The sequence below is a fragment of the Diceros bicornis genome, chromosome 15 (genome assembly GCF_020826845.1).
Source record: "Diceros bicornis minor isolate mBicDic1 chromosome 15, mDicBic1.mat.cur, whole genome shotgun sequence".
NCBI classification, from domain to species: domain Eukaryota; kingdom Metazoa; phylum Chordata; class Mammalia; order Perissodactyla; family Rhinocerotidae; genus Diceros; species Diceros bicornis.
In genome coordinates, this window is record NC_080754.1 from 14,707,307 (window position 1) to 14,720,639 (window position 13,333).

The window sequence follows — 13,333 nt, forward strand, 5'->3', positions numbered from 1 at the left end:
TCCAGAGAGGTGGAAGAACAAGTTCAGAGTTCCACAGTTTCGGGGAACAAAGCTCAGCCCACTGAGCAACCACTCACCGTCAATGGACTCCAACCCTGATGGGCACCCTAAGGTTATGCTCAATTCAGGTTTGGCTGATATCTGGGAATCCACAAGGAGCACAAGTGGTGAGGGGGAAGGGATGAGTTGAGAAGTGTGATCATCAGACCTAGAAGACTCTCTGGGATGATAATGACCGCTCAGTGCTTCCCGAGTGCCTTGCAAAAGAACCCGCCATAGGAAAGTGGGAGGCACTTAGACTGATCCATTTAACAGTTGGCAGAACTGAGGTACGCTCAGATCAAGTGGCTTTCAAGTTGCTTTCTGAATACAAGAGGCTTGCTTGGAAAAGAACAGAGTCAGATAAATGTAGACAGAATCCCCTTTCTCTGAAGGCTCCTGCGGAGTCCTGGGGACTCATCTCTCCTGCTCTGCCTATGCCCTTCCATCCCTGAGAATATTGGAAGCACCTGTCACCCAAGATTGTCCTAAAAATGTCAGCATTTGAATTTATTTGTTGTCAATGGTAGATTTTCCTGACCTATCTTTGCCCTTCTCTTGTACCTCTCTTCTATTCTAGATGAGAATTTATTCAGAGACTAAGGGGTTATTTATAGATGCATGTACTGGTGTGAATATAAAACGGAAACCACAGAGCCTGCAGTTGGTGTAAAATATGTGCCTCTGTGAACTTTGGCTACCTACAGGTTTATGACCCGCATGGGAACGGGGGGTTTTCTGGTTATACTTGTGGCTTGAGAGAGCAATTTATATCCTCAGCCTCAGTTTCTTTATCAAGAACAGGAATTCTTTAACTGAAGGGTTGCACTCCCAACCCCTTGAAATTGCAAGGAAATGTTGTGTGTGTGTGTGTGAATGTACGTTTTCTGTGAAGAGGGTGCACAGCTTTCATCAGAAATCCTGAAATCTATGGAAAACAGGATCAGCATTATATACAGACACATTGGGTAGTTCAAAGCACTCTCAAAAGCCTCTCCTGCTCAAAAATAATTCCCTTTCATAATCCCTTTACATTTCATTATATGAACAACTTTCTTTGGTTAAACATTTATACTTAATATGTTCCTGCTAAAAGGCATATACTATTTGGGACAGGCAATACTTTCACAGGATAAGACTCAGACAAGTATAACTTGCCAGGTTGCACTAAGAGTATTTAAACCAACCAATTTCCACAATGGGCCAATGTCTGAGTGGACAATTCCAGCCTAGCACCCAGTGATTCTGTGTTTCTGCCTTGTTGGAAGACTGCTGGGTGACCCCGGCATGCCAGGCACAGCAGCACATGTGTTTCTCCATACATCATAGAGATTTCTGTTTCCTTTTGCTCTTTGACATCATTTATTCAGGGTCTGTGATGGATGATTTACATACATTAGATGTAATCCTCCCGTTCCTGGGTGAAAAAGCTGAGCCTCTAAGTTACATGCTCAAAGGTCACAGAGCCTCGAGATGCAACCGGGATTTGAATCATTGATCATCTGACTCTGGTGTCACACTCTTTCCCGAAGTGAATCCTGGCCAAAGGTCACAGTTAGGGTTCCTTGTGAAAGAATTTGGCTAAAAATAAGAAGTTGGCAGAGGACAAGATACTGAGGTGTGATTGGCTCTCTGGTTGAAGACCATCAACTGGCTGAAGTCTCAGCAAACCTGTGTTGATGCACCCAACCTCAAGTCACTGGATTTATCCTCAGTGGGCACTTAGCACATTTTAAATAGCAAAGTTATTTAACTTTGGTTAGTTTGGGGAACAAAACAGTAAGTAAACACATAATACATCTACTGCTTGTCAACAAACCTCTTACTATTTTAACATCCCTAAAATTAAGACGATGGCCATGGCTTAAACAAAACAGGAAGTTGAGAACGCAGGTGTGAATATAGAAATAGTCTAATTTGCTAATCATTCTTGGTCTCATCTAATTTGTGGTTTAATATTTTCATACCATTTTATTGGTACCAGCTCCTATGAGTTACATCAATACCCAAACACATTTCTGTTAAGTTTATCTCCAAGTATGATTGTGTAGGCAGGGGGTCTACAAACTTTTTTTCTGAAAAGGGCCCCAAAATAAATATTTTTGTCTTTGTAGGACCTATAATGTGCATTGCAACCACTCAACTCTCCTGTGGTTGAACAGCAAGAGAGTCTGTAAACAAGTGAGCTTGGCTGTGTTCCAATAACATTTCATTTATAAAAACAAGCAGAGGGTCAGATTTAGCCTGTGGGCTATAGTTTGCTGATCCCCGTTTTAGGGGATAGATATAATTTTAGGAAATGTGAAGAAAAGGTGAAGGAAAAAAAATAATCAGGGCATCCAGAGAAATGCTCATTAGAGAAGGAGTGTGTCATTTTTCCAATGTGGACATTTTATTCATATTTTATATATATACATGACATATTATTTAATGCACACACATGCCATACAGCAGAGGCTTGTCTATTTAGTATGTTGGAAGAGCACTGAACTGGAAGCCAGGAAATCAGGCTCTGGATAAAGTTCTGCCACTAACCTGCAGTGTTATGTTGGGCTAATTATCCTCTCTGAGCCAAAAAAGGATAGTGGGGTTAGAGGATCTCCAAAGGACTTTCTACTCTATCAGTCTCTGATGCTATGATTTTATTATTAAGATTTATAGGGAGAAATACAAGATTAAAAATATAGATTAAAATTATATTAAAAATTATGTAAAAAACTGGCCTGGAACTTGCTGATTCAACCCATGTAACCAACCAAGCCAAGAGGGCCGATGAGTCAAAGGACACTATGCCAAGGACACCATTTAGAGGCGTGGAGTGAGAGGATTGCACAGGCACCCACCTAGAAGGCTACAAGTGAGGAGTCGGGCCCACAAACACATGTGGAACAAGTGGACTCCCCCTGGGTACACTTAGTATGATGAGTAAAGCTTCCTTGTGACTTCAGAGGACAATCGTGTGCATTTTATAAGAAGAACCCAGAAGGGGAGCAGAGACCTTTGTGATATGCACTGCTGTAGGGGACCAGGGAGCCCCCCTCCTGCCCCTGAGTAGTGCAGTAGTTCCAAAGCCACTTAGAAGCAAAAACAGCCACCCTCTTCTCAAAGAGTGGTGTTTAGGATAGTTGGTTGATCTTTTGATGTTGGGTATTAAGCAGGATACCTTGTGGTTTGCAAACCACAAGGTTTGCAAACCATGTTTTGCCGAGACCCTTGAAGGGGTTGTTAGGTGAGGGGGAGGTAAGCCAGAAAGGCCTTGTGCCCCATGCCTGCTTTAACCAGAGCCCCCACCCCCAGCTTTTATTTGCTGGTGTTAAACAAATGCTGGTCCAACCGCTTCAATATAAGTGGGCAGATGGCGTCTCAGAAGGGGGCCTAAGTGGACATGACTGTTGCAGGGAGTGAGAGGAGACTCTGGGCACGAGGAGTTCATATTCATCTTCTGGGGAAGGTGCATGCCTAGGCGTGGAGGGCACATGGACCAGTGAGTACTCAGTCTCGGTTCCTCTCAACGACTCTCTAGGTCTCTCGGTCTCTGGGGATATGTTCTCATACCACCCCTCAGCAGAGTTCCCTGATGGCCTTCTCCTGGGGACGCTGTGATCGATGAGGGTGTAGCACAGATCCTCCAAGGAGTTCTGGTCAGCATTGTCCTGCTGGTCAAAGGAGAGCCATCATCAACACTTGGCCCCTGGCCATTCCCTTTACACCTCAGTCTCAACTGAAGTGTAAGACCCGACCCTGGGCAAAAGTTTCTCTTCCACGGCCACCTCCCCTCCATGTCTTGGCTGTCTTTCCTAAATGGCTGCTCCCACCCCAACCACTAGCCCAGGCAGCCAGAGCGCTCATGCTGCCAGAGTGTTCAGCCTACCCATGTATGTCCTCTTTGCCCAATGTTCCAGAGTGACCCCCAACCACTCCGTATAATTCCAAAAGTCTCAGGGCCCTTCTTATATAAGAGAACAATCTGAGGACACCTTAGTGTGATTGAGTTATATTTAACCATTCTAGAGATATTAGAGATATCTGCATTATTAAAAAGGGAAACCACTCAAGAGAAGGTCTCATTCAGTGAAATCTCAGGAGATAAAAAATGAAGCAGCAAAGTACAGGGGAAAGAGCATGGATTTGAGAGGGAGACTTGGTTCTGAATCATGCCCCTGCCATCTTGTCAGCTGCCTGGCTTTGGGAGAATATCACTTGATCTCTCAGTTTTCTCATCTGTAAAATGGGGGAAATAAGAGTACCAATCTTATAGGGTTGATGTAACAGTTACATGAGATGATTCATGCAAAGCCCTCAGCACACTGCCTGGCATAGACTAGGTGCTCAATAAATATTAGTTCTTTTCAATAAGTTGTACAACAGAGGTTGCTGCTGCTTCTGCCACCAGGCCCTGCACGCGGTCCCTGGGCTCACAAGCACTGGCGTCTTTCTTTCATATTAAGGTCAGAAGAGGTCTTGGAAGCCAACTTCTCCTGCCATCTGGGGTGTATGCATTTCTACAACATCTGAAAAAAGGCTCAGAGATGTTTGTATTACCTGGATGGGAGTGGATGTTGTTCCTTTATCTGGAGAAAGAAAATAGACTCAATGAATTTCAGGTCATGGAGGGATTGGAGGGAGGGGAAGGGGAGGAGGGGGCGACTGGGATATAAGAAACCAGAGAGCCAAGGAACAGCTGAAGTGGCCCTTATCAGGCTATCCTGACCTACGGACACAACCCTGGGGAGTGAGTGACTGGGTCACCTAAACAAGGAACAGCAGAGCTGTGCTCAGGCCGAGGCCAAGTGGAAGGAGACACATGTGGTGGGTCTTTGGTTAGGAAATCACGCTTCCTTCCCTCCCTCTGTCCCCCCTTTCTCCTTCCTTACAAAAAGTTCTTTGCATACCTACTCTGTACCAGGCACTGGGGAGACAAAGAAGAATCAGAAACAGTCCCTGTCCTCAAGGGGCTCACAGGCTAGCATAGGCGGCAGACAGGGCCTGAGAGAGACCCACAACGCAGATGGCTGTCGTTTCTACTATAGGCGACAAGGGTAGTGGTTGTGTGGGGGCTGGTACTCAAGGAAAGCTTTACAGAGAAGGAAACTCTTAAGCTGACCATTCCCGTTCCTGCATCTGTTGGCAGATACAAACAGAAGCAGACCAGTTTTTCAAAAGCCGATTTACTTAAAACTAGCTGGCTCTGGCCACTCAGCAAAGTGGCAAATGGATGCACGTGCTACCCCCTTGCAAACCCACCAGCATGAGCAAACACAGGCTTTCACAGGGAAGATGCAGGAAGCCATCCTATACAGGAGGTGGCTGAGCCCATGCAGGCCACCTTATTTATTATATTATGGATTGTCTTCCCTCGGAACCGACATCCCAGATTGTCACATCTCCATAGATTCCCAAGGCCGTCTAGGACTTCCCTGATTCTCACTATGAGAAGAGAGTCTGTGAGTTCCAGCATTAGAGGTCTTATTTCTACATTGTTTTGCTCTGATGGAGATTGGGGTTTCCTGGGACCCACAATTCCCCTGGGTGAAATGGCTAGGGGTGGTAGGGCTGTATTATTCATTTACACAACTTACAGGGCTAGTCTTTAAAAGATCCAGAGGGAATGAACTAGGCCGTCCTCTTCAAGCCGAGAAGGGCAAAGGCGAAAGTCTTGCTTTTCTTCTTTAGGAATGGGTGGCCTGTCCTCAGGCCTGTACTTTACTATTCTCTTTTACATGTGATACTATGCACCCCCCTCTCCTTCTCGAATTCTTCTCTCTCCTTAACTTCAGTCCTATTCTGTCACCAGAGACCATCGCATCAGCCTCCTGAGTGGTCTTCCAGCAACTGCTCCTGCCTCTCCCTGCTACAATTTGTTCTCTGCACAGCAACCTGGGTGATGTCTTCCATGCAAATGTGGTCATATCTGCTCCTTGTTTAAAGCCCATCAATACATCCTGTCGCTCTCAAAACAAAAACCCCAATTCTAACCTTGACCACAAGGCCCTGCCCCTCCTCTACCCTCTCTGTGCCTGCGCTGGCCTCCTTCAGTTCTTTCACCGTGCCTCCACTTACACATTTTGCATTTGTTGTTCCAAGTTAACTCCTTCAGCCCCCAGACCTCAGGGACTAACTGAAAGATAGGAAGGTCAATAAGCCAAGTCCTGCTTTGAAGAGCTCACAGTCTAGTGGAGAAAAGAGACATGCAATTGGACAAATTGCAGCACAAGGTGTACGTATTAGACTGGAAATAAGCCCCAGGAGCTTTGGGAACACAGAGAAGGGGCGGTTTGGAAATGTAAGTTTATCAAAAGTGAAAATGATGGGAAAGCAATGACTTACTTTCCTTCTGGGAATCTTGCTCTGCTTTAAAATTGTGTATTTTTTTCCTGTAAAAGAAAAGGAAAGTAAATTAGTTGTTTCAATATTCAGAAACTCTCAAAGAAAATGGCACCAACTATAAAAACTTTTTAACTCTTTCAATTGTTAGTTATGGGCCTTTTGTAATACCTCCTTCAGCAAAGAGACATAAGAGGATAGAGAAAAGGAAAAATGAAGGGTAAGACCAACTAGAAATCTACTCTTTTGTGTTTCTCTCTCTTTCTCCTCCTTATCCTTTTTCTAAGGCTGATATGGAGTGGATTTCTGGATGTGGAGAACTACAGTGATTTATAGGTAACTTCTTTGGAAATTTTTTTTCTGACAAAATATCAATTTCTCTCATATCATGTGAGTTAAGGAGCCATTGTTATATCCAATCCCAGCCCCAATTCCAATCTATGATCTCCAAACAAGCAAGAAAATGAAGAAACAAACACACATACACACCTCCCACATGAGCACAGAGGCAACTACACTGTATAGATGACTCCCCAGAAATACACAATATAAATGTAATGGAAGCCCGTTATCATCTCAGGAGACAAGAATAAAATCTGCTCTAAGGAGGTTGACCATATATCCTGTTCGCTCAGATGGTCTAGTTAATGTTATTATCAAGTGACCCTTAACTATTTTTAGCATCCCTTTTACTCTCAAAGGCTTCGCACTTTGGATGACACATTATATGATCACCCTGGCTATAAATTATCCATGCAAGGGACAGAAATATGGGCTTTTGTACATGGAGACTCCGAGATTTGCAGTGTGATGCAGGGATCTTTCTCTACATTGGTAGCCAGTTTCATTCTTGATTCTGAGGCTTTCTATTTGAGGATGAATACTACCCTTGAGACTGTTGTTCCTGTTTTCCACTAAAACTTGAAGTGTCACTTCCCTGACTGACTCTCAGATTTATATCTGGGCTAGTGACAGGCTTCTACTGTGGCCACAGACAGAGGGGAGTTCACAGGTAACTTACAGCAAATACCATATTGGAACCAAGCTTAGAGAAATAACTCCTGAAAACAATTCTCCACTTACCAGGGAAGGCAGAAACACTCTTCAGCGATGTGGCAGTCCCAGCATCTAAAATACCCAGAGACGACACAAATCACAAGATTGGTTTCTGCGGCTTTGCTAGGGTGACTCCCTTCCCTTGGCCGTTTCTGTGAACAACCTTTTCCTCCCCAAGAGAGTGTTCCTTCCAGGTGACTTGGACACATCTATCATGCTAGATAGAATGCCTTTGTCCTCCCAGGACATTACCTGGCCTTTTGGAAATAAGAAGATGACACTATCAACTCCCAATCAGGGAGGGAACTTTCTGCTCTCTTCCCAGCAAAGGAAAAGAGTGTGCCCCTCTCCGGTTCCAGTGATTTACCTGGCCTCTCGTGATGAAGGACACACAAGAGTTATCTCCAGGAAATCAAGGTACAAGTCTGTGGATATTTTAGAAATTTCTTCCAGGTATGGGTAAGGCAATATTTATATAGGATTCCACTGTCCTCTGAACTTCTCCTGTTTACACCATATTTTAGTTGTCTGCTCACTTGTCTATATCCTACACTAGAATGTGAGTTTCACAAGGCTGGGGACCATATTTATCTGTTCATCATGGTATGTATTACCAGCATATGCCACAGTGTCTGGCACACAGTAAATATATTTTCAATAAATATTTGATGAATGAATGAGAAGCCAAGAACAGAGCAGCTCTAACTGACTCAGATCATCAAGTCTGCCTCCTTGACCCCAAGATATAGTTAAGTAAACAGGATTTGTTACGTCCTTTGTGGCAGAAAGGCTCAGGATCTCTCTGCAGTCAGACATCTAGGCTGAAGTCTAAGTATCATTCTGGGCATCTTTCTGAATTTGAGGCATAGTCAACTACCCACATGATTGAATGTGAAAGCCCTTTATAAAGTTTTACATGTACCAATAATGCTATGTAAAAACACTTGGAAAACACCATCCAAAAATATCTCCTCCAGTGAGCTTTTCCAGGGAGTTCCCTGGGAAAGGACCATGGAGGAGAGGCTGCTGCATGTGACCTTGGCTGTGGGTGCCAGCACTGCTGAGTGTTCTGACAGCCTCTAGGGTCTATGTACCATTAGAGTCTTTGGGGCTGAGAGGCATGGCTGTACTTCTTCTTCCTCTTCAGGCTACACTCAGAGTTCTTTAAGCCATTTGCTTATATCTCCTGTTTCTGCGGCTAAAGAAACACCAGAAGAAAGCCATTGAATCACACCAATGCTAAGAAATCAGGTTCTCTGAGGAGATATGGGACTGAGATGAAAGGAGACAGTCGATTTTGAGTAACTGGATCAATATCTCTGAACTCCTTGAGCCACAATTTCTTCATCTATAAAATGAGGGTACTTATATTGCTTACCTCATGGAATTGTAAGGGTCAAGTAAGGTTAAATATAGGCAAAAGCTATTTTTAAATTGGCTATTCCCCCCACTCAACTTTTCTGCAATGTATTCCTGCATTTCAATTTGGATGTTTTGGTTTGGAGTGGGTTCAGACAACCTCCATGAAGGAGGCCAGATGAATCTCTATGACACCAGGCTACGTGTCCGCAATTCCAGGTTCCTGTCTCTTACACAAAGGTTCCCTGGCTCCCCAGTCTACCCAATCTCTCCATTGGTATGACGCCCATGGTCCTTCTGGTCTGTTTCATCGTTTGGAGTATATGCTTTAATATATGTTCAATGATACCCCCTAAATATATGATCCTTAGCTTACTCTGAAGAAATGCACCCTGTTGGTGGAATCTCTGGGTCCCCAGCTCCTAACACAGGCTTTGGCTCAGTGGTTGCTTTTTAATTGATACTCTTTCTTTTTTTTTTTTTTTAATTTTTTTTTAATTTATTTTTTTTTTATGAGGAAGATCAGCCCTGAGCTAACATCCGTGCTAATCCCTCTTTTTGCTGAGGAAGACCGGCCCTGAGCTAACGTCTATTGCCAATCCTCCTCCTTTTATTTTTTTCCCCAAAGCCCCAGTAGATAGTTATATGTCATAGTTACACATCCTTCTAGTTGCTGTATGTGGGACGCGGCCTCAGCATGGCCGGAGAAGCGGTGCGTCGGTGTGTGCCCGGGATCCGAACCCGGGCCACCAGTAGCGGAGCGTGCGCACTTAACTGCTAAGCCATTGGGCGGGCCCTAATTGATACTCTTTCAAAAGCTTCTCCTGAAACCATGAGAAAAGTGCAGATAACTCTACAGGCCACAGAACAACTGGCTTTGCCACTCTTTGGGATTCTGGGACCCTGGGACACAAGTTCCATATTTTAGAAGTTCTCTGGCACCCAAAAGGTTTGGTTTAACAGCATCAGGGTAGTCACAAGTGTCTTTCCCCACAAACTTTTCAACAATTGCAGAGATGTAGGGGATGTGGTCATCTCAGGAATAGAAACTTAGAGCTTAAAATGAAATGGCCAGGATGGAGATTGAGCATAAAGGCACTCGAGATAGACAAAGAGACAACAGAAAATGGGGGTCTTCTTTCAGGTTGCTAGAGGTTAACTAGGCTCTGAGCAAAAGGGCACATCTCCTATCCAAATGTTCAAAGTGTTTTTGTCTTTTGTCTTGTCTTCACGTTCACTACTGTTACAACTGCCTGGGTCTAAGCAGGGTCCTCCACTGAAGGATATGTGAAGTCCAGGACTTGACAGACTTCATTCTTCATGGGCAAAGGCTGGGAGAAGTTTTGTTGGGTTTGCTCTCACCTGGATGTTCTCTGTTTGTGGTTTTGATTTCTCAGATTCCAGGGTGTCTCTTGAGTGTTCTGCTGCCACCTAAAACTCAGCATATCAGGAATGAGTTAAATATTTCTTCTCCAGGCTTTCCAACTTTCCTCATTTCTGCTATTTGTGTGTGATCTCGGAATCACCCTCATATCTGTTAATACGCCCTCCTAATACCTACACCAAATCCTGTCTTTGATCTGATGTTCTCTCCATTGCTACAGCAACAGCCCACCACTGTTCTCCAACAACCGCTGTACACAACCAGTGCTAAATCATTTGTTCCCAAATGTCCAGGAATCCTTATGATGACCCCGAGAATATCAGCGTATAGAGAGAGGCCTGTCTGCTTGGTGCAGTTTTAGAGACTGTACACATGAACGGGGAAGGGTACTGGCCTTGTCTCCTGTAAATTGCCATCTTTCACAGAAAGCACTAAGGCAGAGAACATGGGAGAAAAGGGGAAGGAAGGATTAAATAAAGAAAATAAATTGGTTCAATGTTTGGGTTGGATTTCTGTATCACCATCTTTTCATTTGTGGGGAGTTGGGAGTATAGAGAAAAAGGAACTAACAAACACTACCTACTATATGCTTTATATGCATACACTATATATACTACTTACTATATGATATATATATGCGCTATATATGTTACTTACTATACTATATATGCTACTTACTAAATGTATTTGACATATACACCTTATATGTTATATTTCATTTAATCCTCAAATAAATTGATAAGGTAGCTATTATGATTCGATTTTTTACCAATGAGAAAACTGAGACCAAAATGTCAGACAACTTATCTGAGGACCCACAACCAGTAAGTGGTAGAGGCTGAGTTTCCTTCTGGCAGGTTCCTTCCTCTAAGATTCTGAGCTCCTCTAGGGAAGGGATGGGTGTCATTCTGCCAGATGGGGAGAATTTTCCCCACTTTTGTAACAAATTTGATCTGGAGATACATAGTGGGGGTGTGCTGATTGGATGATAACCAGATGGTAGGGGGGAAATTGAAAATCAGATCTAAGTAAATATAAGAGTTTTGAATATATTGAGGAAGACATTTTAAAATCAGCATGGAAATGAAGATGCTGAGCTAACTGATTAACTATTTGGAAAAAAATATATTTATATCTGACACCACATAGTGAAAGTACGGGGCTAAATGTAAAGCAATAAAACCATAAAAAATTATACTGTCGATTTGTCTTATCTTGAGAAAGGGAAAGAATTTTAAGCATAAATGGGTAGAAACCAAAGAGCTTTCTAGATTTAATTCAATTATGTTTAAAATATAATAAGCAAAACATTAGAAATTCTGGATGGCACAAGATACACAGACTGGAGAAAATATTTTTTGGAATATTTATGAGAAAGGGCTAATTTTTTCAAAGTACAAATAGCTTTTACTATCAAGAAAACAAAGTAGACCAATAAAACAAAAATGGGCAGAAGACATTACTGGCTGTTCACAGATGAAGAAATGCAAATGGCTGGTAAATATAGACGTTGAAATGAACATAGTGCATCTAACGTTATGCGTAGTTATAACTGTGATTTACCAGTTTTTTATTTTCTTGTTTATGCTTCACGTAGTTTCCATTTTTTTTTACAGCTAACATAATACTGTCATAATCCGTCACCCCAACACCAAAGTTCTAAAAAACAAAATTACAAATGTGACTTCAATCATGACTTTCTCAGTCACACCACATCTGTATTTCATTTTATTTCTCCTCTCCAGACAGTGATTTCTTTAAGTTTCCAATCATTCCTCCAACACTTATTGAGCCCCTACTCTACGCCAGAAACAATGCCAGGAAACCGGAATTCAAAGATGAGTAAAAAACAATCTCTACATTTGAGGAGCTTGCGTCTAGACATAAAAATGGGGATTCATAATCTGATAGGAGGCTACTGGAGTGGCAGACTGACAAAGGCCTGTGAGGATCTGGGGAGGAGAAGTCTCAGAAAACACTGACTCTCAGGAGGGGAGAGGACACATTCCACGGGCTCACCAAGCCTCCTTTTGGCAGGTGGCATTTTGGGTTCTGTGCCCTAGCTCCCAGTGGCACGAACTGAGATCTGGCACATCAAACATGATCCTGTAGAGACAGCCCTCCCTCATCCCCCGCTAGCTCGTTCTTTCTAAAACTACCTCACTTTGTACCCTGGGGATTCCCTTGTATTGGATGGTACTAATTTTTACAATGGCTGCTTTGATGTTAATGAAGATAATGGTCCGAAAAAAAAACTTCTAATTATTGAACCCTACTATGTGTCAGGCACTATGCTATCATCACACATACTAGAACCCTCCAAGACAGATATTGTATTATTATTATTTCCATTTAAAATGAGGTAACTGAGGTCCCGAAAAGTTAGGCCAAGTTCTCTACTGATGTCAGTGACCTCTGCTTGCCTGTTGCAGGGAGTGTGCACCAGAGGAGGCCTCATGGTGGCAGGAGGCTTGCAATTTATTTTGAACTTCAATGGTGACTAAAAGGGTGGTGTTGTGTTTGAGATCCTTCTGAGACATTAAGAGCTCAGGAGAGCATCCCTTCTCAGGCCTCAGCACGCTGTTCCATTTCTTAGCTGGTGGTCTATTGCATAGACCTCCCTTGATAAAGTCCTTCCACTTTTCAGCTGTTCTCCACCAGCTGCTCACTGTGATTCTGGGGAGAAGGCCAGATCTATAAGGAATTGAATTGGTCTCTGCTACATAGCAGGCACTTCATTCTTATCAGTTCCTTTCCCAATTCCCTCCCACCCCAGAGCAGACCTCTTTTTCTCTTTCTGGCTACATTGGCATGACCTATCTCCTCTACTCCCCCTCAGGGAGTCTGGACTCACCTGTTTTGCCTCAGCAGAGAGTTTCCCATCCTCTCAGTCCTCTTGGTGCCTCTCTCTCAGCCCACCTTGTGCTCTGACAAGGAGTTCCTGAGAGACTGGCTGTGTTGCTCTAGCTACCAGTGCAGAGAGAGTAGAAAGGAGAAGAGTGTCTCTTTGCAGAGGGAGGAGGAGCCCAGGGGGAGGAGAGTCAGAGGTTCACTCGCCCACAACTTCTAACATGTCAGAGCCTGAAAGAGACAGGCTGTTGGCCTTAACCAGAAGCCATTGGTCAACAAGAGCGTTGAGCCTCTGGGGAAGCCCCATCTGCAATTACAGAC

General features: G+C 43.5%; 1 protein-coding gene across 2 annotated transcripts; it reads right to left on the minus strand.

The window, feature by feature from the left end:
* Window positions 1–3,260: 3,260 nt before the first annotated feature.
* On the minus strand, window positions 3,261–13,131 carry GCSAM (germinal center associated signaling and motility). Of its 2 annotated transcripts, none has more exons than XM_058555777.1 (6): window positions 13,017–13,131; window positions 10,141–10,209; window positions 7,447–7,491; window positions 6,367–6,413; window positions 4,582–4,610; window positions 3,261–3,692 (listed from the first exon to the last, which is right to left on the minus strand). In XM_058555777.1, the coding sequence occupies exons 1-6, from the start codon at window positions 13,043–13,045 to the stop codon at window positions 3,378–3,380; spliced, it is 534 nt and encodes a 177-aa protein (XP_058411760.1). In that variant the 5' UTR covers window positions 13,046–13,131; the 3' UTR covers window positions 3,261–3,377. The 2 variants fall into 2 exon arrangements, with proteins under 2 accessions (XP_058411760.1, XP_058411759.1); XM_058555776.1 differs by having other exon boundaries at window positions 3,261–3,695.
* Between the last annotated feature and the right edge of the window lie 202 nt (window positions 13,132–13,333).

Bases quoted from the DNA above. Each gene is read 5' to 3' on its own strand.
- GCSAM (XM_058555776.1), bottom strand. From the start codon at position 13,045: ATGGGAAACTCTCTGCTGAGGCAAAACAG. The intron at 7,492-10,140 runs GTGAGAGCAAAC...TGGGTATTTTAG, and splicing joins CACAAACAGAGAACATCCAG to ATGCTGGGACTGCCACATCG. The intron at 3,696-4,581 runs GTAATACAAACA...TCCTTTGACCAG, and splicing joins CAACATCCACTCCCATCCAG to CAGGACAATGCTGACCAGAA.